Source organism: Vitis vinifera, chromosome 8 (genome assembly GCF_030704535.1).
Source record: "Vitis vinifera cultivar Pinot Noir 40024 chromosome 8, ASM3070453v1".
Classification (NCBI taxonomy): Eukaryota; Viridiplantae; Streptophyta; class Magnoliopsida; order Vitales; family Vitaceae; genus Vitis; species Vitis vinifera.
The window spans coordinates 13643640-13663164 of record NC_081812.1 but is presented as its reverse complement, the minus strand read 5'-3'; the positions used below and the strand labels follow the sequence as shown (position 1 = coordinate 13663164).

Below are 19525 nucleotides of genomic sequence, written 5' to 3'. Positions count from 1 at the left end.
ATACCAAGCGCAACTTTAAGGACTCTTACTTAAAGTTTTAAAGTTCACTGAAAATATTTATTACTTTTGATTTTTTTATTTATTTTTATTCCCCTTGCTCATGAGATTGGACTTTTGGCTAAAACCAAAACCAAAAAGGGCTGCTATATTAAAATAATTACGAATTAGTATCCACGGGTGGTTTTGAAAGACCGTGCGGACAAATATATTAGTTTATTAATAAACCTTGGTATAGAAGTTTTGTTTAATAAAATTGCCTTGTAAAAATTATGAGTTTGGTGAAAGAAAAATGATTCCAATTAAAAAAGGTTATAATGTTAGGATAAATATTGAATTCGTACAGCATTCATGTCATTATTTCAAAGACAGAAAATATGAGAAAGAAAGAAAAAACGCTGAGATTGAGAAAAACAAAACATGGAATGTAAGACACGTGGTAGGGCCGTACGGGAAATTCAAGGGGGCTGGCGTCCAAATTCAAACTCCAACGAGGCGCCATGTGTGGATGACGTGGAGTGGGCCACACACGTCGACTTCATGTCTGGTGGCTAACCGCCGTCGGGACATTACTCTCCTTGGGCCCAAAAACACCAAACCTCTTTCACACGCCCCCACCCCCCTGGCCCACGTCTTTTGACGAAGCCCATCTCTGATTTCAACATGCCCATGTACATTCATGGCATAGACATGGCATGTATGTGTATGATGCCAGCAGAGCGAAGCAGAGTTGGAGCTGAGTCAGATTCATGGAGGGTCCATCCTTGAGTCACCTCCTCCTTTCTATGTTTGACATCTGTCTAATGATGATGCCATTTTCCATTTCCTTTTAACTTCATTATCTTCTATGGTTTTTCCTCAAACTCCTCTAATTTTTAATTTTTGTGCACCCATTGGATCACCCACCATTCACCTAGTTACCTCACCCCCATCATCTTATTGGTCAATACAATACACAACGCCCGTGAACCCCATGGTGTTAATTTTTAAATATTTGCCACGCCCGTCACAAACGTTACAATATAATTGTGTTCTTATTTAGAATAATTTGGTGGCCAGCTTATTTAATCTCAATTCTACCTTAACGCTTATTTTCAAGAATAATAAATTATACAGGAGGAGTAAAATATTAATTCATAAAGTCTTTGTTGCGCCGTGATTTGAGATTTCATCTCGTGATTGTGTTGTTTGAAATTGAAAATAAATTCGGTATGAGGACCCAAGGACATTCTATCTACCAAATATTAAATTTAGAAGTATTTTAAGAAAAGGAAAAAAGTAAACTTTTTAAATTAATTAAAAATCAAAGTGGTAGGTGATTTTAGGAAATGTTTATAATATTTTTAACATTTGAATTATTAAAAATTTAAAAGTATTAGAAATATTAAAAAAGTTTTCTAAAATCACTATCAAACGAACTCTATAATATATTTAAAAGTGATTTTAGAAAATATCTTTAATATTTATTACACTTGAATGATAAAAAAATTCAAACATCAGAAATATTAAAAACATTTCTTAAAATTATTATCAAATGGATTCTCATAGTACGTTTGATAATGATTTTATAAAATATTTATAGACTTTCTAATATTTGAAAATTTTTATATTTCAAGTATTTGAAAATTTAGAAACACTTCATAAAATCCATATCAAACACACTTAGTATTTTTAGACTAAAAAGTGTTTTTGAAAAAAAACAAAAAAAAAACCTCGAGTTATTTGATAAAATTTATAAAACATTTTTAAAAATATATATAAAAAAAAATCTCTTATAACATTAAAAAATTATTTAGTGTTTTTTGAAAAAAATATTATAGGTGATTTTCTTAAAAACACTTTATGAAAAAATATTGACAAGCACATTCTAGACATAGTTAGCATTACAATGTAATAAAGCTTATATTGAAAATAATGTTTCAAAAATGATTTTATTGGAATAAAGATAATTTTAATATTTTTAGAATTCTTAATTAAAGAAATATTTACTTCTCCATTATGAAAATTATAAATTGTGTTTTAAATATAAACAAATCAATTTTCATAGTTTGAAGCTCACATATGGTAATTTTGTTTGAGAATATTTTTAGATAGTAAAAAAAAAAAAAGTCTTTATTTGAATATATTTACTATTTTTTATTTTTAAAAAATAAAAATTAATAGCAAAATCTATATAATAAAATATAGTAATTCTTGTATTAAAATCATGGATTTATCTTATTTTCTTTAAAGTTATTTTTAATTTCTTTAAAAAATCACAATAATTATTAAAAACGCTGCGTTAATTAATTAATCATAAGGTCGGTGAGATGGAAACGCGTGACGCGTTGGGGGAGGGAGTCCCTGTTGTCGGTAGAGCCAAAACGCTGTGTTGCTTTTGGAGTACTGCAGTGGAATTATCATGTACTACCACCCAATAGCTTTGTACTACTGCCATTCACTGCAATGTCTTAATCATTCTGTCACCATCTCGGAAACTGCCTACCGCATAATTCAACAATTTAACAACAGTAAACGACGGTGGCCCCTTGATTTCATAGACAATGTTTCCGAGGCATGTTGTTTGGACATCTTTCTGGAAGCTTCCCTGCACCTATATTCTATCATGCTCCACGTTGTTTTCAATGTTTATCACCTGATTTAATAAATGATGTAAGGCTATTTGACGACGTTTTCCAAAACAAATTTCAAAAAATATATGTTCAAAACAGCTCTCTAAGGTTGGATTTGAAAAACGTTTTTAAAAACAATTTTTAAAAATAATTTTTGAAAATGGTTATGTTCTTACTTTGTTTTTTATGTTTTAAATATAGTATTTTATTTTTAATTATTATTTATATTTATATATTATTTTTTAAAATAATTTAAAAAAATAATTAAAAAATATTATTTGAAAACACTATGTTTTTAAGAGAAAGAAAAATAAAATCAATTTGATAACTACTTTTTAAAACAATTTTTTGTTCTTAAAAAAAAAAACCTAGAAAATTTGTTTGATAATAAAAAAATGTTTTATATTTTTTGTTCTTAAAAAAATGAAATAAAGTATTTTTAGAAAATTCATTTTTATTATTTTCACTTGTTTTTTACGACTATTTTAAAAAATAATTATTAAACAGAACCTAATGTATTTTTAGAATAAAATCCTATTTAAAATCTTCAAATGTTCTCAATATATTTCTATTTTTATATTTTTTTTAAATAACATTTACATATGATATTTTATTTGTAATTATTCTTCATACTTTTATAATTATTTTTTAAAACAATCTCAAGAAATTAAGAAAAGACAACTAAAAACCATTAAAATATACAATCTAATTTTTATATTTTTAAATATTTTCTAAAAATAACCTTTATATGCAATATTTTATTTTTAAGTACCATTCTTTAAATTTGCATAATTATTTTTCAAAACTATTTTAAAAAATTAAGAAAAAAACATCATTTTTCAAAACAAATCTCAAAAACCTATATGAAAAATAATTGAAAACCACACGTGTTTTCAATATTTTTTTGTTCTATAAGAACAAAAAATAAAACTATTATTCAAAATAATTGCCCAACATAACCATAGCTAGTGGTGTTTTCAAAAAAGTAAACATTAATATACTAAAGCCCACCAAAATTAAATTACTAAATATGGAGGAATGGATAGGACGGGCCATTATTAAAATGATTACGTGACTCAATTTTGTTAAGAAAAAGTTGTGACAGTGGTTAGGTGGCTTTGGTCTGAAACAAAGGATGGCCTTAGAGCAGCTAATCCAACAAGAAGCATGCATTAAGTTGGGGTGGAGGGTGTGGATGCATGAAAAATGCCATAGAAGAGGACGTGGAGTAGCATTAATATTAGAGTGGAATTGGGGCAGGTTTCCATTGTTGTTGGATCGCAATATGTAGAATATTTGTTGTCATGTCATCATCCATATAAAATCATGTAGAGGAGAAGATTAATATAGGCTCATTTATCATGGCAGTGGAGTGAGTTGGTGATTCTTCGTGATGTACGTGGATAATATTTATTCACATAGTGGAAAGCAGACGGCATTTAAAATTAGGAGGAACTATCCTTTACATGCTTTAAATGAACCTCGCCTTTGTGATTTTTAGCTTTCTACTTGTCCAATGGGGCCTACATCTAGTTGATGAGGATTTTTTTGTCCGATTAGTATATATATATATATATATATATATATATAAAATCTGCTTTAAATTTTTCTTCTTGTTTTCTTTCATTTAACTCAAAGGTAGAAGGTTGTTAGAGAGTACTATTTGAGAGTTGAAAAAAAATGCTCATGTCACCATGCTTGTAACATAGAAATAGTTGTTGAAAGTGGTTCATAAAATTAGTTTTTTTTTTTTCCTTTTTTATGCACAAATTTTGTGAGATCCTCTAATATAAGGTAAACGATTAGAAAAATATGTGAAATAAATTTTTTAGTAAGATTGTTAAATTGTGGGTACAATCTTTATGGTAATATTATTTCATAAAAATATATCTTTATGATTCTTTCACCTTGTTCAGATGAAGATGAAAATATATGGATGTTGAATCTTTGTGATAATGTTTTTTTATAAAAGAATATATTTCTTTAATTCTTTTACTAAAAAAAATTCTTTGATTTTATATATCAATCGAGCCACGTTGCTTCTTACCGAATGAATTCGTCAAAAGGCGAAGATATGGTGTAGAGTACTTCTATCATTTCATGGATTTATAGGGAGATTTTGTAAAACTTTTTCTTCTTTATGAAGCCTCTTTTCCCATGGAATCGTGTCCATCCATTCCAGCAGTCCTCCCATCGAAAGAAGTCACCCTTGAAATTAAGTAATTAAATTTTAGAATTCCCCAAAATTTAGTTGCTTAATTCAAAGACTTTTATTCCTTAATTTTAGTAATTTGTCTTTTTTTTTAAATTTGTTACTAAGAGAATATTTTTTAAATTTTTCAATGAGAATATTTGTTTTCTTTAGAAATTTGTCAACAAGGGAATATTCATTCATTTTTTTTACTCGGAATATTTGATTTTATTTGTAATTTCAAATCTCACCACGCTTCACTTTTTTAATATATGTCAAGTGTCAAATATGTGTAGGATCTACCACTTGTCAATTCTAAATTTTGTTGAATTAGAGAACCATATTTTTTTGAAAATTGATTTAATGATAATTTATTTCGCTAAAATTTTTTATGTCTATCCTTTTGAAAATGAATCCTAAGATTAAAATATGTTGTTTAAATTTATTTTTTTTTCAAAATAAGATTATTTTTTAATTTATAATTTTAGAAAAGTATTATAAGAAACAAATTAAAGTATTAAAGATAGATAAAGAAATTTGTATTGTATATAAAGTTTTTTTTCTTTACAAAAAATCCATTTATATATTTAAGTTTTTTTTAAAAAATATATATTTTTAAAAATAATTTTAACAATGTAGTCAAAAGACATCTCATCTTTTTCTTTCTTCTCTCACTTCTCTTCACTATTCAAACCATAATTATAATTATAGCATTCTATGTTAATGCAATTTTAAAAAGAGATAAAAATAAATAAATATTAAATTATCTTTTTCCAAATTCAATAAAATCTCCATCCTAAAATCTTTTCATAAAAATTCATTTTCCCTAATGTGAACTTTCAAGTTTCTTAGATGCTAGTCTGTGACTACAACAACTCTCTTTTATTTATTTATTTATTTATTTATTTATTCTCTTTCTCTCTATATATATAAAAGTAAAGATCGTCATATGTTTTGAAACTTATTTTTAAAATTTATTCTTAAATTAAAAAAAACACCTTTTTTTTTTAAGATTATGGTGTTTAATGAATTAGGATTGATGTTTGTTACATATGAAACAAAAACAATAGAGTGATACAAATAAGAAATCGTGTAAGGTCCTTGAAATTATGAAGGTTCTTGAAAAGAATGATCAAACTAATAGAAGCATTGCAAAACCATATGGTCAAACTTACTATGGGGAGGACATTGTGGTTAGTTGAATTTCTTGAGATTTCTATGTACAAAAGATTGTTTCCAATATTGCTAACATGGCTACCATAGGAGTATTTCCGTTACGATTGTGGTCCTTGACCTTATAATTAAGAAGGTCCATTCAAGGATGATCAAACCAATAGAAGCATTATCACAACCACATGGTCAAACTTATTACAAAGTCAATATTTTGGTTTGTTGAATTTCTAGAGATTTCTATGTACAAAAGCTTTACTAAAAGAACCACTTCAACCTCTACCTCTACCTTCAAAACTAAACCCATTTCAATTAATTTGAAAATTCTAAAATATTAAAAAAAAATTATCCATGAAAATTTCTTTAACTAGCAAAATTAGGATGGAATCTTTGACCATTTCCAAAATTATTGGATTTCCTTTTAATTACTAATGAGATTCTTGAAATTAGAATGAAATCTTTGACCAAAATCATTGAATTTCTTTCTAATGAGATCCTTGAAATTAGGATGGAATCTTTAACCATTTCCAAAATCATTGAATTTCTTTTTAGTTTGCTAATGAGATTCTTGAGATTGGGATACTTAACATCATTAACATTATAAGCATCATTTCTTGAAGTTATTGATACAACGTATTAAACCAAGGTTTGATTAATCTTAGTTTTGATGATAACAAAATAAAATTTGAAACTAATGTTTTAAGTTTGTTTAGACAAGAAGATTTTCGAAGAGATAATTATAAAAATAAAATAAGTCAAAGGAAATTCAAGAAAAAAATGAAGACCTCAAAGAGAAGAGTCTTCAAAATTTTTTATAAGATCTTTCCGTAAAATTGTTGGTGCACTAGGTTTTACTAGCATTGTATTTAAACACCAAAAATCATCTTTATTTTATTTTGTTTCAAATTCTTTTATAATAGAATGATTTTATGTTTTCAATTAAAACCTTATACCAAAGGTTTTCTAAAAAAGGGTTGAACAAGTTACTGGAGGTTCTAAGCCTTAAACTAGAGTATCTAGGCACTTCACAATACAACGAGACCAGAGTTCAAACTGGTTGGGCCCGATTGGTCAATGGACATTTTTATACTTTCTCTCTTCCAATAGCTTAGTGTTGTTGGTAAAGGCTTTATTTTTCTCTATCAAGGCTTTGTCTTTCCCAATTTAGGTTTTGTCTTTCCCGGTCAAGGTCCAGTCGAGGCCTTGAACCTCAACGGTCACCTATTAATGCAATTAATGCACAACAACTAGTGAATTGATTGATCTAATGCTTGATCAATCAACCCCTTAACTTGCCTAATGGCTAGTTTGGGCTTCCAAACCTTATAAAAAAAGTTCAAAACTTCAGTGTTTTCAATTGCAAAAGTTCAAAATTCTTTTTGAACATTATTTAAGCCTTAAGGGTGTGTTTTTTTAGTGTACCTTATTTTAAACTTGCATATCATTAATACACCTCAATCTTAGTTTTTATTTGTATTAATTTAAGCTTAAATTTGTATTACGATTATGTGAGATTATCTTTTCTATCATTTTTTTTATAAACCTTTGTTAGGGGAGATCAAGTGCGAGGTATCACTTGGGGTAAATCTAAGTTTGAGGTATTACATAGTGTTTGCTAAGTATGGGGTATCACTTGGGGAATTCGATAGTGATGTATCTCTTGAAGAATTTTTAAGTACTCATTGGAGTCGATTAATCAAATTGTAATGCTTGGAAGCTTAGGTTGAAAGCTTTAGGTTAATGGAATCTCAAGCTTAGGATTAAAGTTATAAGAGAGTGGACATAGATTGGATTGCATTGAACCACGATAAAAATATTATGTTTGCATTCTCTCTTCCTTAATATCTTTAATTTATATGCAATTGTTTCTCTATGACATATAATTGTCTCTTATAATTACATAATTTAAATTTTCAAAAGGAAACTATCAAATATTCAAACCCCTCCCTCCCACGAGTTACCTTAAGTTGATCTAGTTAAAATCCTAACTCAACAAATATGTCATATTCTAAGGTAAGACCATAAAAAATGGCATCGATTAATATGATCAATAGTAGATAGGAAATGTACCAGAAAAGAAACTTGATCAACAAGGTTACAAATTTTTAATGTGTACTTAATGATTGATAAAGAGTCTTTGTTGATGCCTATAAACCATTTTTGAACTAGGCAACCTTTGTTTTCATTTGTGATACAAAGTAAATCTAAAAAAATTGATGGATCTAATAAGAAGTTTCACATCCTACCATATGAATCAAAACCCCTTCACTCATCAAGGAAAGAAGTCATAAACTCAGTAATTTATCTTTCTATTTCTAATTAAACACATGTATGATTGATCTTATCACTTATTTCATTATTCGGTATGAGAAATTTCATTGAAGATGACATTGACCCAAAAATGAGATGTCGAAGCTTGTGAGCATGAGTTGCACTGAAAACCTGTTGGTGCTAGAGAAGAAAATTAATATTATCAAGTTTAACAAAGATCATTTGACTAAAGGTAATATGAATGAATTTGGCAAAAGATAAAGAAGAAACTCTCATGGTGAATGATGAATGATTTTCCAATATTGTTGGAGATGAAGACTTTGATACCATCTTAAGGAACAAATTTTATAAGACAATGAATTATGGAGAAACAAATTTTATTTGTTAAATGCAACTCAAGTTTCAACAACCATCTAACAAAAAAACCATCAAATCAAATAATATTTAAAAGCGATCATGGTTAATAGACTAATTAAAAAAAATTTATGATTTGAATAAAGGAAATATAAAAGAATTTTAAAAAGGATGAAGAAACTCCTAAGAGAATAAACAAATTTCATTCACTAAATGCAACTCGATTTCTATTAATCATCTAATAAAAAATATCAGATCAAATAACATTAAGAAACAAACAAATTTTAAAAAGTTTATGATTTAACTAAAATAGTCGAGGTGAACTTTACAAAAGATAAAAAAGAAACTCTCACAACGAAATATGAAAAATTAGACAATCAAATATTAAATACAACTCGAGTTCCATCAACCAGTGATATAAACAAAATCAAATCAAATAACATTTAGACTCGTGCATGGTTAATAAACTAATTAAAACAAGTTTATGATTTTATATTTAATTAATAAATACTTTTCTCTAACGCTAATTACTCACACTTCTATTAGTTAACATTAACTATTTTCACTTTCTGTTCATCACAAACTATCATTTCTATAGAATAAATAATTGAAGTCAACAATGTAATGGAGCTTATAAATTAACCAGATATACATAAGTCACGGCACAAACTTCCTGAGTGACGTATAAGAAAGCTATACGGGACACATAATTAAAAAATTAACGATTCCACCAATGATCACATCCCGAAAGCAAAATTAGATAAATGTAGCTATCAAGTCATTTCTATTTATATCATAGAGCACAACCTTCTCATTATATTCCACTTCAATAACCCCAAAAAAAGGAAAAAAAAAAATACAAACAAACGGTACGTCACCATTACATATATAGAATTATTGGATGTGTGGTATGCACGCGCATTTTTGTAAATTAATCAACATTAACAATGATTTGACTATGATATTTTTAATAAAGTATTAATGGGAGAACCGAACTGTTGATGGAAAATAAGTGAAGTGAGAAGGAAAGGATGAGGATATTATCTAAAGATTCTCGCAGCCCATCATGGTCACAAACTTTATATAGAGGAAGCATGCATGCTGATGCATGCTCACGCATTGGTATCTTATCCTCTGAATCATTGGCTGCCGCATTCTCTTATTTTTAATGAAGGGTTGGAATAAAAAAATATGTGAGGATGCGTCATCGTTTTGATCATGTTCTGCTTGGTTCTCTACCGTATATGGGTGATATGATTCATACGGTAATGATCAAAGAGTAAGGTTGGAAGTTTGTGGAGTTTGATGGGATAAGTGATTAACCCGATCTGACTTGAGTTCAATCCAATTTAGCTCTGATCCATGATATTCAATGTAAAATACCATTTAATCAATTTTGTTTTTCTTTTAGCTTTTATTCCATCGTATTCAAGTTGATTGAGTTAATTTAATTATATGATTTAAATTATCACAATTATTTTATTTTTTACATTATACACCCGGCTCTTATTGATTTGAAATTTAATTAAATATTTTATTTTAAAATAATAATAATTATTATATGTATTTAATCAAAATTTTAAAGAATGTGAATAAAATTAACTCATTTAAAAAATAAAAATAAATAAATCCATAAGAAAAAGTGTATAATATATTTAAAATTTTATATTTTCTTCAAAAATCTAAAAAATATAAATAAAATAAATATTATTACATAAGATAATATAGATATTATAAAAATATTAGCTTGGCCCGATTAATCGAATTTATATGTGAATTCAATTCATTTAAAATAAATAAATAAATAAATAAAAATTAATCAAAATCCACTCTAAATATTAACAATGATGGTCTAAACCAATGTAAAAGTGGATTTGAGCAGGATGGGAATCCACCTAACTTGTAACCCGGCGAAAGAGAGAGAGAGCCAGTGAGCGTGGTTGCCCTTGCAGCTAGGGAAAGAAAAGGTGATGGGAAGATGTGAGAGATGGAGGATGGAGAATTAATGGTCCTAAAATGACGTATTTGGTGGCTTAGCTTTTGGCCTTTTACAAACGCAGGGACGCATACATTCGTGCGTATGCGTGCACCCAACCAGTTTGCTTGAATTTGGAAGTCCTAGCTTGAAACTGTGAGAGAGGACCGCAGTCAAATCATTATCATGTGATGAACGCAATATTGAAACGCGAGGTGACTTGTTTTGGTAATTCTCTTCATCCCACTTGCTTATGGGACTCCCCCACCTTTGATTGCTTGGCATCCATGATTGATAATTTGATGGGGAATCAAGAAAAATTTTACCCCATGTTTCCCGCTGGAAAAATGAAAAAGGGTGCATTCTCTTTTTTTTGAATTAAATTATAAAATTAATAATAATTTATATCTAAAATATAATCATTACTATCTAAATAAATAACAAGGGTGCAACGTGGATGGTTTGATTCAATAATTAGGTTGAGTTCAAATTATGTTTTTTCAATTGAAACTTAATTTAGGTTGGTTGAGGTTAAGGTTGAGGTTGAGGTTTGAACAACTTGAGTCTAACTCAAATTCGATTTAATGTTTTTATAATATTTATAACGTATATTTTTTATACCATAATATATTTTTTAAAAAATAAAATATTATTATATCATATAATTTTTTTCATTTTATTTAAAGAATGATATAAATATAAAAAAAATTAAAATTATTAAAAATGAATTTCCAATTTTACAATTGGATCAACCCAACTAATCTGAATTTAACCTAATCAATCCAAACTTAAAATGTGTTTGATAGCGATAGGGAATCAAGAAAAATTTTACCCCATATGAAAACTGAAAAATGGTACATTCTCCTTTTTGAATTAGATTATAAAATTAACAATAATTTATATCTAAAATATAATCATTACTATCTAAATAAATAACAAGGGTGCAATGTGGATGGTTTGATTCAATAATTAGGCTGAGTTCAAATTATGCCTTTTCAATTGAAACTCAATTTATGTTGGTTGAGGTTGCGGTTTGAATAATTTAAGTCTAATTCCAACCCATTTAATATTTTTATAATTTATGTTTTTTATATAATAATATATATATATATATATATATATATAGAATATTATATATTCTTTTTCATTTGATTTAAAAAAGTATATAATTTTTTTACCATTTATTATTTAAATTTTGATATAAATATAAAAAAAATTTAAAATATTAAGAATGAATTTTGAATTTTACAACAAATCAACCCAACTAATCAAAGTCTAATCCATTTAACCTAATTAGTCAAAGTCTAATCCAATCAATCCAATTAATATGAATTTAACCTAATCAACCCAAATTTAGAATGTGTTTGATAGTGATTTGTGAAAGTTTTTACTTTTAAGTATTAAAAATATTAAAAATACTTTTTAAAATTACTATCAAATCAAATGTAATCCTATAAAAATTATATTGGGATTGTATTAAAAATATGTTTGATAGAAATACTATGACATGTTTTTAGTTTTTTTAACATTTGACAATTTTTATCTTTCAAAGTATTAAAGATGGAAGAAATACGGTCTAAAATTACTACCAAACACACTCTAAATATTTTGAGGGTAAAGTTTGAATTGAGTTGAATTTAAGTTAATTATTTATTAATTCAAATTTAATTCGGATTAGACATCAAGTTACCAACTAAGCCAACCTGCTCAAATTGCAACCCTAACAAACAATATGAATTTAATTTATATTTTAAAATACTATTTTTAAAATTTGATGAGCTAATAATTTTTTTTAAAAATAATTTTTAGAAATCATCATCTTTAAGATAAATCTTATATGATTATTATATTTTATACACAAGTTATTATCATTTTTTACTTTTAAAGGTAAAAATAAAAAAAAATGTACACCAACGATGCCTATATTCTTTATTTTTAAATAAGTATGAAGTTTTAAAGTTTAAAAATATCCACGTTTTAAAAAAATGAAAATTTAATTATTTAATTATTTAATTATTTAATTATTTTTTAAATAACTTATTTTTAGAAAAATTCTTTAAATCAATGTAAAACTATCCTTTACAATTTTGGATTTTTTTTGCTTTCACAAATAAATAAATAAATAAGCGAATTCATTTGGGGCTTATTTCTCAACTATTTTTTAGAATAATTTTTGTTCTCAATAACAAAAAAACCAAAAAAAATGCATTTGACGACAAAAAAATGTTATTTGTTTTCTACTCTTAAGAATTAAAAATAAGATTTTTTAGAAAATATTTTATAGTAGTTTTTTAGATTGTTTTCATTTATTTTCTAAGGATTACTATAAAAAATAATTATATAAACATGTAGAATGATTAAAAATAAAATATTAAAAATAAAATTATTTTTAAAGCTAGCATATTTAAAACATTTTAGGTTTTAAAAAAAATTGAAATTGTTTTATAAAACATCATAAATCAGGTTTCAAAAATTATTTTTCATAACAGTTTAAAAAACAATTATCAAATAGACGTTAAATTTGAATGCACTTTGAAAATATGTATATATATTTTTCAATAAGGAGAGAACTCATAGAGGAAATTAGACGTTATTCCCTACATATCAAATATAACATGCAAGATGAAAATTTCTCTCTATTTCATAAGAAGCACGTAATTGGAACGAATATTATCTTATGTCCTTGAAAATTGTAATCAAATTTTAAAATTTGAAGCACCATAAATTTTTAAATATGGTTTTTTATTAAAAATTAAAAAATTCTTATATTTTTTAAGATGAATTCTACTATTTGTATACAAATTTTATTTTTGAAAACATAAAACATTTATATAATTAAACAAAAAGTATAAACTAAGCAAAACGAAGTGAAAGGTATTTAAAATGCACCATATTTTTTGAATATTGATATGTTCAAAATTATATTCATACTCTCGACCCATTCCAAACGTTCATGGTTCAAAGTTTCAAACTTCAACCATTCAACAACCACTTTGATCCAACGTTTAAATGTTGACTCATACTTCATTATAAAAGGCCAAAAGAATCCAATTAAAATTAAAGAAAGCTAAATCAAGATTAATTTAAAAACTTTTTGGATCCAAAAAGTCCCATGGACATTTCAAAGGGTCACTTTTTCTGCCCGATCATAATTCTTTTATCACAAACATGAACTGATTTCATTTTCACTGAGATCTTCATTAAATTTTATTTTAAACAATTTATTGATAAATAATAAAATGTGGTTAGATAAAATAACAAGAACAAAAAAAAAGTGAACCTGGCCCTAAAAATGACCCCCGATGGTTGCTTAGCCTTTGTTGAGATGAAAAGGTAACTCCATTGGGAATATGGAAGGTGTAGCTGTTGAAGACATCAAAGGTCATTTAAGTTTTGGCTATTCCCATATGCTGTCTCCCTTTAATATCTTGAAAATGAAAAGGAAGAGGAAAAGAAAAACAACTTTCCTGGGAAAATAAAATTTTTAAACTCATGTGATTTATTACGGATGCAGTTGTTATCACATTGGTTTATGTTTTTTTAAGTTGAGAATTTTGAGGCTTTTCGGGACTTGGATATAAATGCAAGACCTAAGGTTTGACCAATCTGTGAAGAGGTCTGAAAGAGGCGTAGTTGCATGTCGTCACATGTGGTGCTGATGCGGCTGAACTACAGTGTGCGCACTCCACGGCGAGGCTTTGCGTGAGGGCCAAATTAGAGACGCAACAAGAAAAATATCCTATTCACATCTTCCAAACACTTAGATCTCAACGTCCAGTCATGATGACCCTTTTTTTTTTTCTCTCGGAGTGATTTGAGTTCAGATTTACGTCACTACTAACGTATAATCACACTTTTAACTTCCAAATAGGTTACGCCATAAATGCTTATAATATTGATTTTTTTAATAAAACGAAAAATATTTAGCAGCGGGTCCACTCAGCTGATATATCCATCGACCGGACAAATGATAAAAAAAATAAAAGATGAGAGGAAAAAGTTAAAAAGAAACCACGTGGCTGCATTGTAAACCACAAAGTTGGCATCATTTATAATTTTGTAGATATGAACGGACTCAGAAATTAGTAAAATAACACAAAAAATGTTCCGGAAAGAACAAAGTAATTTAACAACTATGCTAATAGCAACTACACCGCCTTGGCCGGCTGGCTGCCGGCGTATCCAACAGGCCAACTCTAATCTAAACGAAATTTCCAGGAGGAAAAAAAAAAAAAACAAAAAAAGTTCCCTGTTATATAAGCTTTTTTGCTTTATTTACAACTCTGGGCTTCTTGATTGTCTTCCTTCTGTAAACCTGGTTTCACATGACGGAACATGCATTGGGATTCTCGTCGCTGAATATCTGAGGCGGTGGCGTGTGCTCCACTACATAACCATGATGACTCGGACCCTCTCCGCTGTATCCCTGACCGTACATGGGTGGTTCGTACCATTGGCTCGGACCTTCGGCAGGATATCCATGATTATACATGGGTGGTCCGTAATAGTACTGTGGAGGCGGCGCATAGCCGTATCCGTGGTACTCCATTTTGTTCACCTCCACCTTCACACCACCCTCCTCCTGCTTTCCCCCGGAGGCGGCTTTGGCGTCTCCCTCTTTCTTCTCTCCGCCGGCGGCTTTGCCATCTCCCTCTTTCTTCTCACCTCCGCCTTCCTTCTTGTCACCGCCGCCGCCTTTTTCTTTCTTGTCACCGCCAGCGTCGTCTTTCTTTGGTGAAACGATCTCAACGGTCCTCCTCAGCTTCTCCTTCAGGTACGGTATCAGCTCCTTTACGTCCATAGGCCCTGTGACAGTTACCAGATCCTTCTGCGAATCTACCGTCACCGTTTTCACCCCTGTTAACAACGACGTGAAAAGACCGCTAATCACCAAAATGACCAAATTGGCACTAGAATATTTAAATGCAGAAAAGGTGATCTGATAATAAACAAAAGTGAAAATAAAGAATAAAACGTGGTCCTTATTTTTCCCGACGTGCCAGAAGGAAAATTTATTTTATTTTCACTTTCCTTGTATTTCCTAGGAATCAAACGGAGACGAATAAAAAGGAGAATTCTGGAATATATGATTCATGATATGGATATATAGCGATGGTATCAGCATAGATGACAATCATATAATAAAGAAATTAATAATTCAGTCTTCACTAATGAAGGTTTGGTAATTCACCTTTGCTCTTCGAGATGATTTTCTTTATTTTATGGATGCATCCATCACAGTGCAACCGAATCTTGAGAACCACTGTACTCACCGGAGTCTGACCAACCACAGAAAGGCAAGAAAAAATAATTTATTAAAATTATCGAAAGTACACCTAACGGATTGAAACCGGAACCCCACATGGATAACATGCGCTGGGTGCGTCGCTTAGGGAGCCGGACTCATCATAGCTGCAACCGGCGCATGATAGCGAAGGGGTGGGGAAGGAGCAGGTTAAGAGCGGTACCTCTTTTGGTTTTTTCTCGTCCGCCTTCTTCTCGTCCGACTTTTTCTCGTCGGACTTCTTCTCGGACTTGTCGTCCGACTTCTTATCAGCAGCCCCGCCATCCTTGGCCTCCTTCTTAGGAATAGGAGAGATGAGCGCAACCTCCTTCTTTGTCTTCTCCTCCAACTTCTCTCGAAGCTTCACCGGGTCAGCTTTGCCGGTCACCGTCACTTTGTTGCTCGCACTGTCTACCTTCACATCTTCCACACCTTCAACCAACACAAATTCGATTTAAATTCAACCCTACATTGTTCTACATTCAAACTACCCGAGAGTTTCGCTGCAAAATCAAAATTTATTTGGAAAAAACGAAATTGACGGGGGAAATTTTGGAGAAAGTAGTGAAACTTTAAAAAAATTTGGATTTCTTACCATCAAATTTTCGAACATATCGCCTGACTTTTTTTGCACAACCTTCGCAATGCAAGTCGATCTTAAAAACAGCGGGAGCAGGGCCCTCGGCTTTCTTCTCGCCGGCATCGGCTTTCTTCTCGCCGGCATCGGCTTTCTTCTCGCCGGCGTCTTTTGCCTGCAAAACACAAAGGAAAACTCAGGCCATGATCTCAAAACGGCGTCTTAATAGATAGGTTTCGTTGGGGACTGAACTAACCTCACCCATTCGCCTGTATATTCAAAGGTTTTTGTAGAGAGATCGGGTTAATCGAAGGGTATTGAAGAGGGATATTAAAGATTACGGTGGGCATATATAGGGGACGGTTGGTTCGTTGGCTGCTGGCCTAATGTATGTATGTATGGATGGATGGTGATGAAATTAATGATGATGGATTGTCAATCATGTTATGGGTGAGGCATTACCTGCCGTCAGATTGGACCAGTGGTATCGGCTAAGGACACTCCGCGCTGTTTCGTGACTCACCCTCTAACTTTGACCATGTGGACAAAATTTGTTATTAAATGACTTTATTACCCTCAGTCGACTTGGAAAACTAGCGTATTTGGCACCATCAGAGCCAGCTTACTTTTGTACTCTTATAAAATAAAACAAAAACTGAAAATGACATGTATTTAGATTTTTCTGCGTATAAGATATTAATTTATTTTTGAAGCTTTTCTCAATAAGCGTGCATTCCTTCCTTCTCCGTTACTTTTTAAATGTTTGGTTCCGAAAATTTTAAAGATAAAGTGAGAAAAAAATAAAAAAATATTTAAAATCATTAAATTATTCTTATATTTTACTTTAAACCAATTTCACTTATTCTAATTATTATATATAAAAATAAAATAAATTTAAAATATGTAAAATTTTAATTAATTTAATATAATTAAATATAAAAAAATCATTTTTTCTAACACTTTTTTTTCATCGATATTATTCGGAATCAAATATATCTAAACATCATAAGAATACAATTTAATGAAACAACTAAGAGCAAAATACTACATTATTATTAGCATCATATTTTAATAATTAATATAAGAAATAATTTTCATAACAAATTTTGTTGCTTGGTTTTTGTCCTACACTCCTATGTTTGTTTACGATGTCGGCTGCGCTAAAATGGCTTCCAACTGCTAACCATTTTTCATTAATTATTTAGATTTTAACACCTTATGGTAAGTATCATCTGCTCATCTCTTCTTACCGAACCTCCCCGGATGTGTAACATAAAAATTAATTATTGTATATGTTAAATAACAAGTGGCCCTTCAAAAAAATATTTAAAAAATAGAAACGAAAATGATAGGTTTGAGTACTCTCATGACTTTTTTAGGAAAATTTTTTATGGGTTTGGTTTGATTTGAAAGTTAAAATTCAATCCAAAAAACAAAATTATAGCATATTTGAAAACTATTTTTGAGATTTGACAATAAAAAATTATTTTCTATTTTTTATTTTTAAGAATAAAAATAAAATTTTTTAGATGATATTTTTTAATTGTTTTTTATTTTTTGAGGGTTGTTTTAAAAAATAATTATGAAAATATATAGTATAATTAAAGATAAAACATTAGATATAAAAACTACTTTTAAAAATATTAAAAATATTTTAAGTTCTCCAACAAATATTTGTTTTATAAAAATTAGGTTCCAAAAAATTATTTTTTAGAATTGTTTTTCAAAATAGTTATCAAACAAGTTTATAGTTACTTTGGAAATCATTTTTTAGAAGTTTAATAAATATTTTTTGAGATTTTGTTTTAAAATAAATTTAAATCTTTTGTATAATATTTTTTAATAATAAATATTTTAAATAATATTAGATGATGTTTTTTTAGTCAAATATTTTAAATTTTTCTATTAAACTAAAAGTAATCTGCTGATATAACCTAACGTGTCAAAGTGAACATATTATTAATAGTTTTAATTTAATTATGTTGGTTAATATCAATATATTACTTTTAACTAAAAAGAAAAAGTCAAATATTTTATTTTTTTTCTATGCAATAAAAAAAGAAACACTACCTTAATCAAATTAATTAATTAAAGTAGGACAAGTTTTCCAAAAGCTTGCTCAACAATGGAAGCAAAACCTTAATTAGGTAGGACTTTAACATATATGCCCAATATGAATATTGAAATTTTAATTTAAGAAAAAAAATAATTAGCTATCTCTTTAAAAAAAAATAGAAACTTCAAATACTTTCTATAAAATGTATGAATTTATTTTATATCCTTAAAATCATCTCAAAATATTTTGAAATGATTTTTAAAACCGTCGTCTGTTCCAAATTACTATTATTTATTTTGTATTTTTTTTTAAATTACAATAATTTTTTATTTTAAAAATAAAAATACATCTAAAATGAACCCTAAAGTTTTACACTAGTGGGGAATATACAAATGAATATAAAAATCTAAATATTTGACTAATAGGAAGATAAGAATGATCAAATAACATGCCAAAATAAAAATCAATATTTTTATTTTATTTTATTTTATTTTTTCATTTGTCATGGATGATGATGAACTCGAGAGAAAAATAGGCTTTGAGTATCAAGTAAGCTCTGGTCAATGCCCGTGCCTAAATGCTCTGGAATTCAACCTCGTAAGCCAAACAAAACCTACAAATACTAAGTAGTGTGTACGTAGCCGCATTTGGCTACTGAAAATACTAAAATTAGATGGGTAGAATTCGCCCAAATCCCAACAAACTCCGCAACTGTTCACCAAGTGAATTGTGTTTTGACTTCTCGTGGATTTCCGTCATCAATGATGCAAATAAGTTGCAACCTTCGGATTAAAATCAAAACCCACCAAATCGGCAAGCCCCAATCCATTGAAACCGCCTTGAATTAATATGGCAATGGATTGAGGGTGACTTATCTTTTTTTTGACTCTCTTGTCAAATTGGGGGGCCATGGACCATGAACGGTTGGAGTCATAATTCTTTTGTTAGAAAAATTCTTAAGAGGAATGAGTAGGAAATGAAAAAGACTGCTCTCCACACAGGCTTAAATTCATGCACTTACTGTATTTTTTGGGTCGA

General features: G+C 28.8%; 1 protein-coding gene across 1 annotated transcript; it reads right to left on the bottom strand.

Annotated features, from left to right (window-relative positions):
- Positions 1–14570: 14570 nt before the first annotated feature.
- Positions 14571–16890, bottom strand: LOC100244817 (heavy metal-associated isoprenylated plant protein 3). The gene is made up of 5 exons (XM_002282299.5): positions 16688–16890; positions 16450–16606; positions 16039–16286; positions 15762–15849; positions 14571–15427 (listed from the first exon to the last, which is right to left on the bottom strand). The coding sequence occupies exons 1-5, from the start codon at positions 16694–16696 to the stop codon at positions 14892–14894; spliced, it is 1038 nt and encodes a 345-aa protein (XP_002282335.1). The 5' UTR covers positions 16697–16890; the 3' UTR covers positions 14571–14891.
- Positions 16891–19525: the final 2635 nt, after the last annotated feature.

Excerpts from the sequence above, each read along its gene's own strand:
- LOC100244817 (XM_002282299.5), bottom strand. Across the intron at positions 15,850-16,038 it reads ACGAGAAAAAACCAAAAGAG|ACTCCGGTGAGTACAGTGGT; the intron begins GTACCGCTCTTA and ends GTGGTTGGTCAG. Across the intron at positions 15,428-15,761 it reads AATCATCTCGAAGAGCAAAG|GGGTGAAAACGGTGACGGTA; the intron begins GTGAATTACCAA and ends CGTTGTTAACAG.